This window comes from Phoca vitulina, unplaced genomic scaffold (assembly GCF_004348235.1).
Source record: "Phoca vitulina isolate PV1807 unplaced genomic scaffold, GSC_HSeal_1.0 scaffold40, whole genome shotgun sequence".
Lineage (NCBI taxonomy): Eukaryota > Metazoa > Chordata > Mammalia > Carnivora > Phocidae > Phoca > Phoca vitulina.
Window position 1 is genome coordinate 15,942,438 of NW_022589743.1, and position 17,530 is coordinate 15,959,967.

At 46.8% G+C, this 17,530-nt stretch overlaps 1 protein-coding gene across 1 annotated transcript; it reads left to right on the top strand.

The window, feature by feature from the left end:
* Positions 1-3,345: 3,345 nt before the first annotated feature.
* LOC116647726 (regakine-1-like) lies at positions 3,346-8,255 on the top strand. The gene is made up of 3 exons (XM_032429275.1): positions 3,346-3,527; positions 7,380-7,500; positions 7,860-8,255. The coding sequence occupies exons 1-3, from the start codon at positions 3,458-3,460 to the stop codon at positions 7,951-7,953; spliced, it is 285 nt and encodes a 94-aa protein (XP_032285166.1). The 5' UTR covers positions 3,346-3,457; the 3' UTR covers positions 7,954-8,255.
* Positions 8,256-17,530: the final 9,275 nt, after the last annotated feature.

The window sequence follows — 17,530 nt, forward strand, 5'->3', positions numbered from 1 at the left end:
TTTTAAAGATTTATTTATTTATTTGAGAGAGAGAGTGTGAGGAGGGAGAGGGAGAGAATCTCAAGCAGACCCTATGCTGAGCACAGAGCGTGACACGGGGCTCGATCCCATGACCCGGAGATCATGACATGAACCAAAACCAAGAGTTGGATGCTCAATCCACTGAGCCACCCAGGCGCCCCTGTTTTGTTTTAAGAAAAAGGGCCAAAGGCCTATTACTTGCTTATATTTGCAGAAGACCCTATACAAATTGTTCATGGCTAAATCTCTGGTTCCTGGACAGTGCTTAGCTCATAGTATGCATTCAGTAATTATTTACAGAATACATGAATGAGTAAATGAATTAATGAATGAACAAAGAGTGTTAACTGAGCAGGTGGAAGAGATAAAGCAGAACTCTTGGTCTCTGGTTTTTATTTGTCCCTTCTCTGCCCATTACAGTCTAGAAAGGGCATAATTTCCATAGATGAGAAGCCCAAGATGGGTAGTTAGATTGCATGACATTTCATTCCTTGGCTTGCATGAATTCCTTTCTAGCAGCTGAGACAACATACAGTTAGAGACTGATAACCTTTGTGGATTCTTGGGAGGCAGGGAGTTTGTAGAATATTAAAGACCAGCAAACGCAACCAACTTTCCCAAAAGGAAGGGGAAAGATGGATGAACTTGAGAGTAATCAGCTACTTCTGTACTGGGCAAGATTCTATACCTATGCAATTCTTGGTAAGAAACCCTTTGTTGGCACTTAAAAAAGGAAATGCGCACTGCAAGTCAGCATGGGTGCAGCTAGGGCAAATCCAGCTGAACCTACCCCACTTCCTTCTCTGGTAGCAATGAACATCTGAGGAAGGGTTGGCTGAAAAGAGCTGTAGACAAAGGCTCTGATTTTCAGCATTCAGCAAAAGTGCCCTGGGAATGGCTGAGAAAACAGTAAAATTCAGGAAACTAACATACAGTCTATCGTGGGCCCCACCATTGTTGTACGTTGCCGTGTGTAAAACAAAAACAACTTCACCTAAAAGATAAAAACCTTGGAGCCTTAATCCTTCCCAAGTCCCCCTCCCCCAGCCCAGCCCTGCTCCTTTGGGGTTTTTTTTTTTGTTGTTGTTGTTGTTTTAAGATTTTATTTATTTATTTTGACAGAGAGAGACACAGCGAGAGAGGGAACACAAGCAGGGGGTGGGAGATGGAGAAGCAGTCTTCCCGCCGAGCAGGGAGCCCGATGCGGGTCTCAATCCCAGGACCCTGGGATCATGACCTGAGCCGAACGCATACGCTTAACGACTGAGCCACTCAGGCGCCCCTAGCCCTGCTCCTTTGAATAGGGGAAGCAGTCAAGCAGGACTGAAGGTCCAGGAGAGGAGTGCACATTGCTTACCAAAGCACAAAAGGCAAATGACTCAGTGTCACCAGTAACTTAGTTTCAGAAGTCCAGGAATTGGCATAGAGACCCAAGAAATTGTACGAATCAGCTTCTTCCATCCTCCTGCCCATGTGTAACCCCAACATCCCTCCCCCATCTGATGTTGTGCTAACCAAGGGGACAAGCTCCTATTCTTTCCATTAGAACAGGGGTTTAAATTTTTCTTTTTAGGAGGGAAACACTTTCTTTGCAAACAAACTTACCTGGAACCCCCTTATATAAAACTGATAAAAAAATACAGATGCTTAAATCAAAACCACAATGAGATACCACCCCACATCCATTAGTATGGCTACAGCCAAAAAAAAAACAGAAAATAACAAATGTTGGCAAAGATATAAAGAAATTGGAAGTCTTGTGTATTGTTGTTGAGAATATAAAATGGTACAAAGGCTGTGGAAAACAGTATGACGGTTCCTCAAAAAATTAAAAATTGATTTACTGTATGATCCAGCAACTCCACTTTTGGGTATATACCCCAAAGAATTGAAAACAGGGTCTCAAAGAGACATGTGTATACCCCCATCCACAGCAACATTATTCACAATAGCTAAAACATAGAAGCAGCCCAAATGTCCATCAACAGATGAATGGATAAGCAAAATGTGGTATATCCATATAATGGAATATTATTTGGCCTTAGAAGGAAATTATGGCATATGCTACAAAATGGATGATCCTTAAGGACATGCTAGGTGAAATAAGCCAGTCGCCAAAAATAACTACTGTATGATTCCACTAATATATGAGGTACCTAGAGTAGTCAAGTTCAGAGAGACAAAGTAGAGCGCCAATAGCCAGTGGTCGGGGAGGAGGGGAGGGGAGTTATTGTTTGATGGGCGCAGAGTTCCAGTTTTGCAAGATAAAAAAAGTTCTGTGCTTGGATGGTGGTAATGATTGCACAATATATGGATGTACCTAATACCACTGAACTGCACACTTAAAAATGTTTACAAGGGCAAATGTTATGTTATATATATTTTACCACAATAAAAAAAAATTGGAAAAAAAACCCCACAGGTGCTTAATCTGATTTTGGTGGGAGTAGAGGTGGGGGACAGCCACATCTGTCTGACCTCTCAGTGGGGTGACCAAATCATCCCTGTGTTAACACTGAAGGTCCCACATCCCAGGACTACCCTCGTCCCAGGCAAACCAGGATGGTTGACCACCCTATCTCCTAGTCCCAGGCGGACCACTGTGGTGTTCCTGTGCAGGGCCCCTGCAGGACAAACTCAAGGGTGTCGAGATACAATTGTATTCTGTGGGATACATTGCCCTGTCCCCAGCTCCCCCAGCTTGAGCCAGAAGGATCTCATCCCTCAGCCTCAGTCCTGGAGGCAGCCCTGGCTGAGCAGAGAGCCTTGTACACCTTCCTTGGTTGCTGAGGATCCGCTCAAGCTCCCTGTGCTGGGCAGAGGGCAGGGCCTCCAGCTCACCCTAGGTGAGGCGTTTCAGTCCAATCCTGGCTGGTGAGGCCCAGCCACCCCAGAATCCCCTCCAAATCCAGCACCCCACTCCCAGTCCCCATCAGGCTTGAGTCCAGGCCTGGTGCTGGAGGTAGACAGAGCACAGGGCCCCCACATCCTCATCCTGGTGGGTCCTAGAATCCCTGAGCCTGAGACAGTTGCCTGGGCCTTTGGACTCATGGTCCACATGGGCTCACCCCCAAGGAGGCTTCACCAGGCTCCCTGGGGAGGAACAGAAAAGGAGGGCAATTTCTCCCCCAAAGCCCTTCGCCTCTGGCCTTCCCCTACCACCACCCTCAAGATGCAAGCCAAATGTGAATTCTGGGATCATTCTCTGTCTTCTACATCTCTTTGAATAAACTGACTCAGTTCTCATATTTTAGATATGTCACCAGTCACAGTTGCAAAGAAACAAAACTCCCATGCAATCTTGGATTTTTCTATCTCGTGACTTCCTCATCAGCAACCTCTTATAAAGGAAGGTCGGAGCCCAGGTTTCAAGAGTCAGGGAACCCAGGAGTCTTCAGCCCCATCCTGTTCCTGCAGCTGGTCAGCCGCCAGAAGGATGAAGGTGATCCTGGCTACCCTGGCCTTCCTCCTCATTCTTGCTGTCCTCTACACTGAGGCCAATGAAGGTGAGGCCTGTTACTCTTATTCTTCTGAACAGAGATGGTACAGTGGCTGGAAGCAGGGGGCTGCAGGGAGATGGGGGTGGTCCAGAATAGGCTGCAAAACAGACAGCATCTTTACCAAGGGTCTCTCCCCGTTCCTGGTTGGGACTCATTTCTGCCTCCTTTGGGGAGAGAAAATCCTGCCTCTGAATGCAGCCTCCCTGGCCCTGGGGTACCTAGCAGAGAGAAGCTGACCCAGCACCCTCTGGGCTCCTTGCTTAGCGCCCTCTCGCAGACATACAGGAGCCCTCGCATAGGCATGGGCTGGGACAGAGGAATCTGCAAAGGCTCAGACTGTCTTTGTGGCTTAGATGGAGTTTTACATGTTGATTGGTTGCCAACATTTAAAAATCTGTATTTCTTGTTTCTTTTGCAACTATGGAAGACCAAGCAGACAGGAGCCCAAGTTCCCACAAGCTTTCACTGAGACTGAAGTGGTGGGGGCCGTCCCTTTAGACAGGGGGTGCGCTCCCAGGTCTTAGGGCCCCCCACTGCCAGGACCACGTGCACCCTATCTGCCTGTCTGCCTGGCTTGTGGGGGCATTGAGCCTGAGACCCCAATAGCAGCCTTGCCCCTCTCCGTTTAAGGTTTGTCTAGTATGTCCATGGCATACCGCTGCTCCTGGCATGTAGTAAGCTCCTAATAAATATATGCGGGCTACTCCAACAGCAGGTGACTGAGAAAGGCAGGGCTAGACCCCAGCTGTCCTGACCCCCAGCTCACTGCCCTTTCCGCCCTAAACAGGCATGGTTCCTCTCTGCAGGGGGCGGGAACCAGAGGAGAAGGTGGCACAGTGGGACCCTGGGGCGGCGGCAGGGGCCGGAGGGAGATTTCCCAGGAAACTATTCTCCGGAGCTGTATTTCAACCAAAATCAGAGACAGAAATACACTCAATCCTAGCACTCTGATCCGGCATCCCTGCTAGTCCAAGGAATGATGGCCGGTTTTCCAGGAACTGTGACGGCACCTAGCTATAGAGCTCCCTCCCTAATGCTTCCTGGTGATTCCCGTGATCATCGCGGGGCTTCTCATCTGCAGATGGGGGAAGGGATACTTTCTCAAAAGGCTGGCGTGAGGAATGGAGATCAGCCATGTCAGGAACTAAGCCACACACCAGGCCTATGGTAGATACTCAGTCAATGGAAGCTTCTTTTTTTTCTTCTTCAGAGAACAGCAACCCAGAATGGAGAAATAACTGGCTTTACAGTCAGGGAGACATAGATTCAAGTTGAATTCATTCATTCATTCAACAAATATATATTAAAAGCCTACTCCTGCCACCCTTTCAGTAAACACGCTGGGCTACAGTGAGGGACAGAGGCAGACACTGTCTCTACTCCTAGCGAGCCTCATTCTAGAAGCTCTGCACTGGTCAGCTTGTGGACCTTCCTTGTCTCTTTCAGGCCTCCTGAGCCTCAGGTTCTCCGTCTGTTACACAGGGGTAAGGAGGCCCTGACTTCAACAGTCATCAGTATATAAATCAATACACAGTCCTTGCCCCATGTCCTTTTTTTAAGGAGACAGGTTTGGAAAGGGTGGGTGTCCTGTCCGGAGTCACATAGCTTTCAGGAACAGAGACAAGGACAAGTGTAGCTTTCATGCTTTGTAGCCAAGGCTCTGCTCCTTATAACATCGCAAACCTCCCCCTTCTATCATTTTCTTGAGACCCGTGAAGGAGGACCCTCTCCTATAGAGGGGGCCAGTCCTGCCCTGCTGTAGCCCACCCTGGACATCCCCTAGCAAGTCCATGCGGCAACTCCTTCTCAGCATGTCAGGAAACTGTTTTTCCAAATCCCAAGTCCTAAGAAAACTCAGTTGAGAAACTGGGAATATGTGGAAAATTCTTGCAAGAATTAAAGCTTAACAATCCATATGGAGGTGTTACTGATTTAAAGGAATCCACTGACATGTAGAGCAAAAGCAGGAAACACGTGACACGTGGGATGTAACGTTAAGATCAGCATTTCCGGAAACCGGGACAGGAGCACGCAGGGGGGAAGTGACCAGGACCTGACAGCTTGGAGCTGTAGCCATGTCACAAGTATGAGTCCATGGCCCTGTCTGCTGCTGAGTGTTTACCTTGTACACTTAGCATAAATCATGTAAGTGGTGTATCGAGGAACAAGTTTTAAAAGCAAAATACGTCCTTCAATGGGCCATTTCAACTGTGATTCCTGCTAGGAGATGTGAATATTCTGTTATTTGAACAATAATGTTCATGGATGTTGCCAAGTGTTTGAATAATTGTTACAGGGCTCTAGTTCTTTATAAATGCTTTTGCAGAAGAAATACAAAGAGAAAATGTGTAAATGTTGTAGACTACTGGGACGTGACACCAGAAACGTTTGCTAATTCGTACATAAAATCTAAATTAACAAAAGCAATATTGACTTGAATGGAAAAACTAGTCAGTACAAGAAGACAAGATACTCCCATTGATAAAAAAGGAAAAAAGCTTGTATGAAAGATTATAGATTCTAACACCCAACTGGAAGATGCACTTGGACACAGTTTGAACGATTTGGCCAACAGCAATGCAAAAATGGAAAAAATGTTTCTACATTTGCAATATTTGTTACAACACAAAGATAAAGACTACAAATAGGGCAATTAATGCTTTCTGTATTTTAAAAATTCATTTTTGAATGATAAATTTTAAATATTTTAAATATTAAACAACTGTAGTATTTTTTTCTACTTTTTAAATAATTTTTCTTGACCATTTATTTTGTATCAATGTTCCCTTTTTTCCATATTTTCTGTTATCGACTGTATCTGCCAGAGAACATTCCACATGTTATTGAGTATATAATCTTGTCATAACACTTAGAGACCATTTATTACCTTACCTTTTTTTTTTGTTTTTTACAGAAAACCTCTGAAACTTTCAGTACAACCCTATCACAGAAAAGCAATTCATTGTTTAGCATATGGTCATGAATTATTATTTAGAAACATGAAAATAAAGTGTTATGGAAAATATACAGTACACCTAAAACAAATACAATGTTATATTGTCAATTACATCTCAATTCTTTTTTTATTTTTTATTTTTGTTTATTTTTAAAGATTTTATTTATTTATTTGACAGAGAGAGACACAGTGAGAAAGGGAACACAAGCAGGGGGAGTGGGAGAGGGAGAAGCAGACTCCCCACGGAGCAGGGAGCCCGATGCGGGGCTCAATCCCAGGACCCTGGGATCATGACCTGAGCCGAAGGCAGATGCTTAACGACTGAGCCATCCAGGCGCCCCCTCAATTCTTTTTTTTAATGTTATTTTATTATGTTATGTTAATCACCATACATTATATCATTAGTTTTTGATGAATCATGGAACACTACATCTCAATTCTTAAAAAGAAAACGGAATAATTTATGAGTTAAGAATTCCCAGGAATTCTGATTTCTTATTCCCAAATCCTGCAGACTGTCAGAAATTTGAAACACTTCAACCGGGAGTCACACCCCAGCCCTAGGGAAGGGTCAGAGAGAAGTCAGGAGGGGCCAGCCGTGGGCAGGGAAGAGAGGTTTTAGAGGAGGATAATTTTTTTTAAGTCATCTCTACACCCAACGTGGGGCTCAAACTCACGACCCTGAGATCAAGAGTCACATGCCCTACTGGCCGAGCCAACCAGGGGCCCCTAGACAAGGATAATTTAAGAAGGAGAGGAGGACGAGCTGCAAGAAGCCAGGCCTTACTCCCTCCGAGGTGCTCTGGTCTAGTCTCCTCCTCTGATGCTCTGGGCAATAGAGATACAGGTCTACGCTTCTTTGTGGAAAAGCTTTCATCATCACATGGCCCCCTACCTTGCAGAACCAGTTAATAAATTAACCCCCGGTCCGTGCTGCTTTACCTACATCTCACGGAAGGTCCCACTCCGGTTTGTGAAAGGTTATGACAGGACCAGTGACCAGTGCCCCATCCCAGGGGTCATGTAAGTTCGGCCATGCTCGGGGCGGAAGGGGGTGTAAATATGAGAACCAGGAGGGCCTGGGAGAAGGAAGCAGAGGGGTGGGACTAGCTAGGAAGTGGGGGGAGCACAGGAAGAACCAGCTGAGCAGCACCCTGGGGACTTCCCAGCCTGAGCTTGGCCTCCAGGGAGGTAATGGGAGCTGGTGGTAGGGTCTTCACGGACTCCTTGGGGAGCAACAGAGAGTGGAGTGTCCTTCTCTGTGTGAAGGGGCCACGTCCAGCAGAGAGAGAGGTGGGGAAGCTCAAGCTGGGTAGAGAAGGAGCTGGGCTCCTCTCTGCCTGCTGACTCAATTTGCCCTCTTTCTCTTTCTTGTTCCACAGCTTCCTTACCCGACAGGGCCGACAGATCTGCGCCAACCCCAGTGTTGCCTGGGTGCAGGAGTACATCAGACACCTAGACCACGTGTCTAAGTGATCTGGGAGCACTGGGGCCCGTATGGCTGAGGGACTTTGAGGAGACGCCACAGAGCCCCCTCCCCTCCCCAACTCTCTCAGCCCCAGAAGGTCCCTGGGCCCAAATTGAAACTCTTTCTTGCTTTTCTGTGCTCCCATTCTCTGATGAATCCTGCTTTTTCCTGAAGCTTCGCTTTGACACTGCCCTCTGGGACCTGAGGACACTGTGGCCCCCAGACAGCATCTGTCTCCCCTTTGCAGGCAGCCAGTTGTTGAAATAAAGCCATGCCCCAGAAAGGAAACTGGGTGGTTTGAACTGGTTCTCTCACAGACAGCTGGTTATGTCTTTTCTTTTATAGACACTTCTACGGTATTAACTATGTATCAGGTGCTGTTCTAGACTCTTCCGTATGAACCAATTTACATAGTGGGATGATGGGGGCAGAGTTAGAATCGGGAGTACCGAACACAAGCGACCGCTCTTTCGGGGCCTTATATCAGGGGAACAGCGTGAAAATCCAGACAAACTGTTCGTTTGCATGGAAAGTAGCCAGCTGAGGTGCACACCTAACACATCTCATCATTCCCATCATCCATACTGGGGGCTGCAGCCCCCCCTTCCCTGGAAGCTCTTCCCTGCACCTCTGCCATTTAAGCATTTACTTCTCTGACCACCCCTCAAGACCTAGTGTAAGTAACAACTCGTTCTCTGTGCCCAAAGCCACGCACCCCAAACTCTGAGATCCTGCCTGCAGTCTCTTCAGTTGCTCCCTTGGCCCTCATCCCTGAAGCCTGGTGTGGAAGTGACTTGGGACATCTGCTCTTGCCCCCACCACCACCCCAATTAAAGACAGAGCCAGGTACAAGGCAGTTCTCCGTGGGGTACCAGGAAGCAAAGGGAGGTAGGTGGGAGGTACTCAGCTCTGCTCTGGGGAATGCTGAAGCTGACGCCAGCCTGGTCATGCTTCACCGGACACAGACCAGAGAAGGGCCTCAGGGACGCTGGTGTTGTTCAACCCATGCCCCCAGACTCAGGTCTTGGAGAAGACACACTACAGCTTTCTGCCTCAGTCCTAACTCCTGCAGAAGAAGGATCCTGTTTGACACCATAGGTCAGAGATCTCTGCACATCTGTGAGTTTAGTGGTGGGGTGTGGGGGGCCATCTACTGTCCGGGACAAGGTTAGGAAACTAACAACCTATCTTAGGTGTCCTCACATTCCCCCATTGAGGCCCATTTCCTCACTTTCCTGCTCCTCACTCTTCCAAATTCCAGCCCTTAGAGCCATAATGCACCTGGGCTTACTCTCACTCAAATCCCGTCTGGAAACCAGTTCTCCACACTCCATTCACACTAAAATATGGTTGAAGTCTTGAGGGAGCCCAAATCCCAAAGCCAAAGCGACAAGAATCACTGAGGAGGTGGGAGGGCCTGGGGTCTCTGGGAAGGATGGGAAGGAGTGCAGGGGTAAGTAGAATCTCCACTCTCCAAGTTACTCATAGTCCTACAGGTAAGCACAGCCATCTGGCCCCCAGCAAAGTGAACCTGTCTGCCTATAGGAGGGAGGGAAGGAGCTTAGGGAGGCACCTACTATGTGTCAAGAATTGTGCAAAGTGCTGTACATATACAACATTTTTTAACCATCTTCACTTCCCTGTGGTGTCCAGCTCATTACTCCTGTTTTACTATAAAGTCCATTTAGGGCACAGTCCTCCTAACCCTTCCTGATCCATCCCTCTCACTAGGTGACCTCAGCCAGACTCATAGCTTCCATATTCCTGTATATGCTGACAAGTTCCAAATTTATACTTCTCCAGCCCAGGCGCCTCCACTTAGGTGTCTAAGAGCTTCTCAAAATTAGCTGGTCCAAACTGAACTCCTGAATGTCCCCAAATCTGCTCCTCCTTTGTCTTTCCATCTCAGTAAACAGTAGCAACATCCTCCAACTGTTCTGAACAAAATCCTGTAGCCATCCGTGATTCCATTCCTTCTTTCCCCCCATCACCTATCTTGTACTTCCTACACCCAAAACCTGAGCACTCACTGCCGCCTCTGCTGTTACTCCACCACCCACCGTCTCTCCCCAAGATGACCAAAGTAACCTCATAAGAGTCTCCATGCTTGTAATCTCAACAGAACAGCCAATGATCCTTTCAAACATAAGTTAGATCATTCCATTCTCCTGCTCAAACTGCCCCCCCAATGATTTCCTATCTCCGAGTCAAAGTCAAGTGAGCATAGCTGCCTTCCAAAGACCTTACAATACCTACAAAATCCTGCATGATTTGCCCACCAGCCCCACACCACCTAACCTCTTCTCCTACTTTCTCCCTAGCTTCCTCCACTCCACTTCAATGCCTTCCATGTGGTTCCCCAAACACAACAGGCAGGATCCAGCCCCAGGGTTTTGTGCCTGTTCCTTTGCTGGAATCTTCCTCCTCCATCTCTGGTCAGCTTCCTTTAGGTCATGCTCAAATGCCACCTTATCAGGAAAGCCTTCCTTGAACATCCTGTAATATGTAGCATTTCTACACACACACACACACACACACACACACACACACACAATTCCTTAACCTCCTTCCCCACTTGTTGCCATTACCTCCAAAGTACTTGCCAGCTTGTGTTATACTATATATTTACTTATTTATGTTTATCTGTCTCCTTGTAATTAGAATGTAAACTTCATGAGGGCAGAGATTTTTTAATATTTATTCACTGCTCTACCCTCAGTGCCTAGAGAGGACCTGGTACAGAGTAGGCACTATTGGATGGATGGATGGATAGATGGATGGATGGATGGATGGATGGATGGATGGATGGATGGATGGATAGATGGATGAATGGATGGATGGATGGATGGATGGATGGATGGATAGATGGATGAATGGATGGATGGATGGATGGATGGATGGATGGAGTCACTTAGGCTCAGAAACAAGCCTAAAGAGGAGAAGGCCTCCAGGAGAGAATTTTTGGAACAACTCCATCTTGAAGAGCACTTCTTCCCAGTGGGGGGATAACCACTAATGACCTTCACAGAGAGGTTCTGGAAAGTAGAGCACAATGGCACTTCATTCTTGCTGCCATTCTTCTTAGTTATTTGGGATGCTTGTCCCTGTGGGGAGCTGAGATGGATACTGAGTGTCCTGGGAATGTGGAACTGTAATTGCCATGGGATATACTCCTTCCTCAAGTTTCTCTCCTCAGGAAATAGAATCTCCACTCTCCAAGCTACTCAAGCTGAAAACAGGAAGTCGTCCTTAAAACCCCTCACCCTCATTACACCCCCCTCCATCCAATCTATCAACAAATCCCTTCACTCTGCCAAAATCTCTCTCAAATCCACCTACGTTGGCTCTTCCACCACCACCGCAATCCAATCCCTCATCCACATGACCTCATGATGTGTCTCAGAAGCAGATGAGGGTTTGGCAGGTATACAGAATCCAAGCAGGCATCTGAGAACGGTGCCTAGTCAGGAAGATCATGAAAATTCAGCATTCAATTATACAGAAAGAAGTGGCTGAAGAAAGTCAGTGATAACCTTAGCAGGCAGTACAAAATTCCATCCACACAGATCACAAAAAAGAATTACGAAAGATCTAAAGGACTGATGGACAGGCATCGGAGCATCTTCAGCGCCAAAGAGGATGGTAATACATGTCCTAAAGAACGAAAGAAATGACAAAATCCAGCCTAGCCATGAGGAATGTTTGCTACACCCTCCGTAGAGGTGCTGGCTTCTGTCTACACAAGTAACACAGAAGAATCTTTTGAGGGTATAATTAGAACCTAGAAGCCACCAACCCATTTTAAAGGAAGTGAATTCCAAGCCTCCTGTTGTCATCTCGACTGAAAATAGAGCTCCACGTACCCAGTCATGGTGGAATGGAATCACCCCTGAGGTGTGCAGACCCACTCAAGTCTCTTTTGGCCAATAAGCAACCCCCCACTGCTGGGATGGTGATTGGGTGAAGACCACAAATAACTGGCCTAGTAATCTCAATGTGTTTAAGATAATAATACCGTACCCTAGTGGGTAAGCCACAGAACGGTTATAATTAAACGTAGAGGGGCGCCTGGGTGGCTCAGTCGTTAAGCGTCTGCCTTCGGCTCAGGTCATGATCCCAGGGTCCCGGGATCGAGTCCCGCATTGGGCTCTCTGCTCGGCGGGGAGTCTGCTTCTCCCTCTCCCACTCCCCCTGCTTGTGTTCCCTCTCTCGCTGTGTCTCTCTCTGTCAAGTAAATAAACAAAATCTTTTTTAAAAAAGGTAGATAGATAGATAGAGATAAAAATCAAAGGAACTTCAAATGGCTTCCTACACAGAACTTCAGCTGCAGATGTGAACAAACTCACACCAACAGAAGTTGTCCTCCTCTCTCGCCCTGATGACCACAATCGGCTCCTCTTGGGCTCTCCACTTCCATCCTTCACCCACCCCTCTCCATTCTCCACTGGAGCCACCTGAAAACCCTCCAAGAGCTTCCCATGATAACTGGAATAAAATCCAAAATCCTTACCCTCCCTGCCAGACGTCCCCATACTAGGGCCCCTGCGTTTCTCCTGAGGCTCATCCTGTCCCACTTGTCTCTGTGCTCCAGCCACACTGACTTTCTTTTGTTACCTCAAATGCTCTATCCTCATTTTTGCCTCAGGGCTTTTACATGTGTTACTCCCTCCCTAAGCTTTCCATTTCACCCACCCTTAGCTGGCCAACTCCCGCCCATCCCATCCTTTAGGTCTCAGTTAACTGGTCCTTCCTTAGGGTGGACTTGGATTAACCCGGAGTGTAAGTTTGGTCTCCAGTCATACTGTTTCATGAAATCCTATAACTCATCCTTCATAGCTCTTATACTTTTTAATTACATACTTATTATACATGATTATTTCTTTAATGCTTTTCTCCCTCACAAGACTGTCAGTTCCATGAGGGCAAGTAGCACTGGATGGGTGAATTAGGAGTGGCAAACCCTTTGCTGATGGCCTACAAAGCATCTCTCCACCCTCACCTTTACTCTAAAACATGAGCTGGATTCTACCAGGATTCTAGGTTAGGGGTCAGCGGTCAAATCCAGCCTGCTGCCTGTTTTTGCAAATTAAGTTTTACTGGAACACAGCCATGCCCATCTATTTACATATTGCTTGTGGCTGCTTTGGTTGTACAAGTCCAGAGCTGGACAGATGTGACAGAGGCTTTGTGGGGCCCACAAAACTTAAAACTTTTACTTTCTAGGATAAGATGATACCTATGCCAGCATGCAGATGTCCCTGGACAACTGGTATCTAAGCCCCAGATGCTTTTCTCCCCAGCAAGACCAGTCCAAACAGCTCCCATTGTGCAGGTCAATTTTCCCTGCCCCCTCCTAACTTCCCTATAAATTGGTGAAGCAACTCAGCAGCAGAATATCCCTCCAGGAGCACTCCCCATGGTGCATCCAGTGGTGACTGGTCCAATAATGCTTTTCCATAGGACGAGGAGGTTGGTGGGGGTTGCTATAAGTTTTTCCTCCACAAGCCTATTGCTATACAATCTGTCTTCCCACCCTCTTAACAACTACTAAGGAAGGAAGAAATGAGTAAGTGGGTAAATGACCTGCAGGTGGCCCTAGTACTTCACCAATGACTCATCAAATGGGGACCAATTGGGATTGCATTGAGGGTTTGGACTACTTTTTGCTTTATGGAAGTTAATACATTGGCATTTTTTGAGAAAAGCAGTGCAAACTGAATTCCCCATTGTTCTTTTCTTTTGCTATGAGTTTATTTCATTACTTGTAGAGGTAGGTAATTGTTTGCTTTTTCTGATATTTTTTGATAGGCTCTATTCTCTGGGCAGGAATTTGGGCTCAAAGAGCTCTTTACAAAGAGAAAGAACACTTCGAGCCAAGTTGGAAATTAATGGCATATTTAGCTCAAGGTGGCAGGTAGAACTCCTAACTTTAGAATTCCTCCTGCCCAAACCCCACTGAAATAATAATTTTGAAGAAACCAAAGAGAAAGAGCTCATGGCAGGAAGATCAATAGTCTAGAGTTTTCATGGAATTTCTGGAAGATGGAAAATGAACAGAGTGCTATGAACAGCTCGAACATAGCCGAGGAGGCCGGAACCCAGGACACACACAGGAGGAGACAGCAGTGGAGGCTCTGGGCCCTGGGTGGCAGGTGGGGAGAGCTGGAGTGGGATGTGGGTGGGAGTTCTGAAGATGCGTCCGCAAGCAGCTAGAGGCAGATGCCTTTGTCCTACCCATTCCCAGCAGTGTCAAAGTAAAAACTTGCCCTAGACAAAGCTAAACAAGCAAGCAAGACTTTACTCAAGACTGTTGCAATAGGGAAGAGAGAATGAGCTCAACCCCACTGCAACAAAAGGCAGGAGGATTCTTTTTTTTTTTTTTAAAGATTTTATTTATTCATCTGAGAGAGAGAGAATGAGAGACAGAGAGCATGAGAGGGAGGAGGGTCAGAGGGAGAAGCAGACTCCCTGCTGAGCAGGGAGCCCGATGCGGGACTCGATCCCGGGACTCCAGGATCACGACCTGAGCCGAAGGCAGTCGCTTAACCAACTGAGCCACCCAGGCGCCCAAGGCAGGAGGATTCTTAAGTGCTGGGGTGAGCTACGAAAATTACCGAAGGATCTATAGGATGTGCCCAGCACATCAAGTGATTCCTGAGTTTGTAGAGGTGCTTTTCTGTGATGGAGCCACCTGTGTTTGCTAATTGGCACCTGTTAAAGTTAGGCTCCCACTGTCCCACAGAGACCAGGATGTAAGGGTGCTGTCTTCCTTGATGATCACATTTCAAATGAATGGTTTCCAGGTCCTTGAGACTTGGTCCTACCAGGTCCTTCCTGGGTTGTAAAACTGGCAATAGTCTGGGAGATTTTTATATATTTCAAAGGGGCAGAGAAAGACTTTACAATTTCAAGTTTTCTAAAGTAAATGCTCTAAGAAGGGGAGGCCAGGGATTACAGGCAGAAAGAAACCCAAGATTTGGTAAAGCTGAGGGAAACATTTAAGGTCACCTCAGTCTCAGATCAGAGTTTATCCCTAAGAATTATACTAAATTGTACTGAAGGGAGAGTGAGGGCTTCCAGTGGGGTTGATAACCTAGTAAAGCCCCATACGCTGCAGTTTGAGAAGGGTTCCCATCCTGGCCCCACCTGCCAGCTAACATGACCCACCTGGGTACACTCAGCACTCAGTTGGCCCTCCCATTTGGAAGAGAACCTTACTAGGACTGTAGACCTACCTATATCTGAGCAGATGCAAGCCCATGCCAGATCACTCAACCTACCCTTCCAAATATGAACAAAAGAATGAGGATTCACAGACACGGGGGGAGGAACATCTTTGCCCGGCCCCCAAGAGCCTATGCATTTTGGCACCTGCCATCCACATCAGGCTTTCTGATGCCTCTCTGCTCCTTGCTCTCTGTGATCTGACCACAGGACCCTTCTCTGAGTTCCTCAAACACATCAAGTTCTTTCTGGACTGAGGGTCTTCACAAACGTTACTTCTCCACTAAATCTCCCTCCCCTCTGGTCTTCACCCACCTGACCAGAAACCACCTGAGAGGGCTCATCAGGGCACCCTCACTGACATCCTCAACTAATCAAAGTCTCCTTTCATACCCTCTCACAGCCAGGACCAGCAACATACTTTGCGGGGACCAGCAGAAAATGAAAACGCAGGACTTCTTGTCCAACGGTGATTAAGAAGACAACAACAAAGCCTTGAATCAAGCACAGGGCCCTTCTGACCACAGGGCTCTGTGTAACTACACAGACTGCATGCCCACGAAGCCAGCCCTGCTTGCAGCAAGACCTGATTTTCCTTTATAGCATATATAATAATTTGCCATGCAAGATTGTGTGGTTATATGTATGATGTCTGTCTCCCCCTGCTCTTATAATGCACCAGGTTAGATAGCACTGGGTAACACCACCAACCCCCCTCCCCCCGGCTCACATTGCAGGGTACCATATCCACAGCATGGCGGGTTCACAGAACCTACCTGTTCAACGTCTGAATGGCTGAGCGTACACGAGTCAGTGATTCGATATATCGGGCAGTGATGATGAATGCACTGCCTCATCATCCCCAATACAGCATCACCAGAGACAATCTTCTGAACAAATGGGATTTCTGTTTGGACCTTACATTAATGCTGTTGGCCTCTAGGAATGGATCAACCTGAATTACACGGATAAAGTAATGCTTGGTATATATTTTCCTTGACTTTTTTTGATATAATCTTTCCTTAATACCAAGTATGAAAGGGGAGTTGATTTCGCCCATATTTTTATTGAAATTTTATAGAATTCTCTATACAGAAATTTTGAAACAAAATATCAAAGTGAACAAAAGAAAACTTTGGAAAGTATATTGGCACTTAGTGGATTTAGATGTCCCAGAAGACTATCTCTGCATCGAAATCCCTGAGAAACTCTTCCAAAGGTCCCAGAGCACACTTGCACCCGGAGAGTCATCAAATGTGGTTTGAGATGGTAGGAAATTAGGAACAACCCAGGAGAACAGAGAAGTGTATGCATCCGAAGGAAAGTGGGCAGCAGTCCAGATCAATGCACTGGATTTCTATCTAGTCGCTGCTGAGTTGTTTAAAACGGGACAGAGGCAGGACGCCTGGGTGGCTCAGTCAGTTAAGTGCCTGCCTTCGGCTCAGGTCATGATCCTAGGGTCCTGGGATGGAGCCCCGCATCGGGCTCCATGCTCCGCGGGAAGCCTGCTTCTCCCTCTCCCTCTGTCTGCCGCTCCCCCTGCTTGTGCTCTCTCTCTCTCTCTGACAAATAAATAAATAAAATCTTTAAAAAATAATAAAATAAAAAATAAAAATAAAAGGAGACAGAAGTATTGCAATTCATCACACTTCATCTGTGTACATTTAAATCACACACACAAAGTATTATTGAGTGTTCAAGAATACACATCTAAACAAATGTACACATTGAATACATCAGAGTGAGAGCCCATGGGAGAAGGAGAGTGGGCACAGACTTGTAGGATAAAGGAGGAAAACAATAAAATCCTAGAGTGATCTGGACTCAGCTGATGCTGGGGAGGGGTCATGAATTCAGGGGCAGGATTAACTCGGGTTAACTTCGGATGTTTAAGGAGGCAAGGAAGGAAAAGAAGAAGGGAGGGAGGGAAGGAGGAAGAAAGGGAGAAAATTCAATATCTACTTTTCTTGTTAGTGCTCTGACCTAAGTTGCTTTGACATCTCCAAAGCAGTGGTGACAGGAGAGCCCCTGTCTGCCTGCCTCTAATAATGTATAAGGAACAAGCTCCTTGGGTACTAGTCTTCACATCCCTCCCAGCTGAGGGGTCCAGGGCTGCAGAGGGGCAGGCTGGTGAGGGGGGCAGCCGACTTGACCAGGAATGTTTGGTGCTGTCACATGACTCTGGACAAGACATAGAGAGTGAAGGATGGTGCCCTGAGTCTGTGCCAAGGAGAAGAGGAATGAGCACAAGAAGGACTGGGGGAAAAGCAAGAGAAGAGGCCATGACATTGGGCTGCTCTTTACCTGCTGGAAACCATGTAGTGAGGCCCTTAGGAGAAGGCACCCAGTGATGGTATTAAG

Coding starts and splice junctions, on each gene's coding strand:
- LOC116647726 (XM_032429275.1), top strand. CDS start 3,458: ATGAAGGTGATCCTGGCTACCCTGGCCTTCCTCCTCATTCTTGCTGTC. Junction 3,528..7,379: donor CTACACTGAGGCCAATGAAG/GTGAGGCCTGTT, acceptor CCTACCTTGCAG/AACCAGTTAATAAATTAACC. Junction 7,501..7,859: donor TGCCCCATCCCAGGGGTCAT/GTAAGTTCGGCC, acceptor CTTGTTCCACAG/CTTCCTTACCCGACAGGGCC.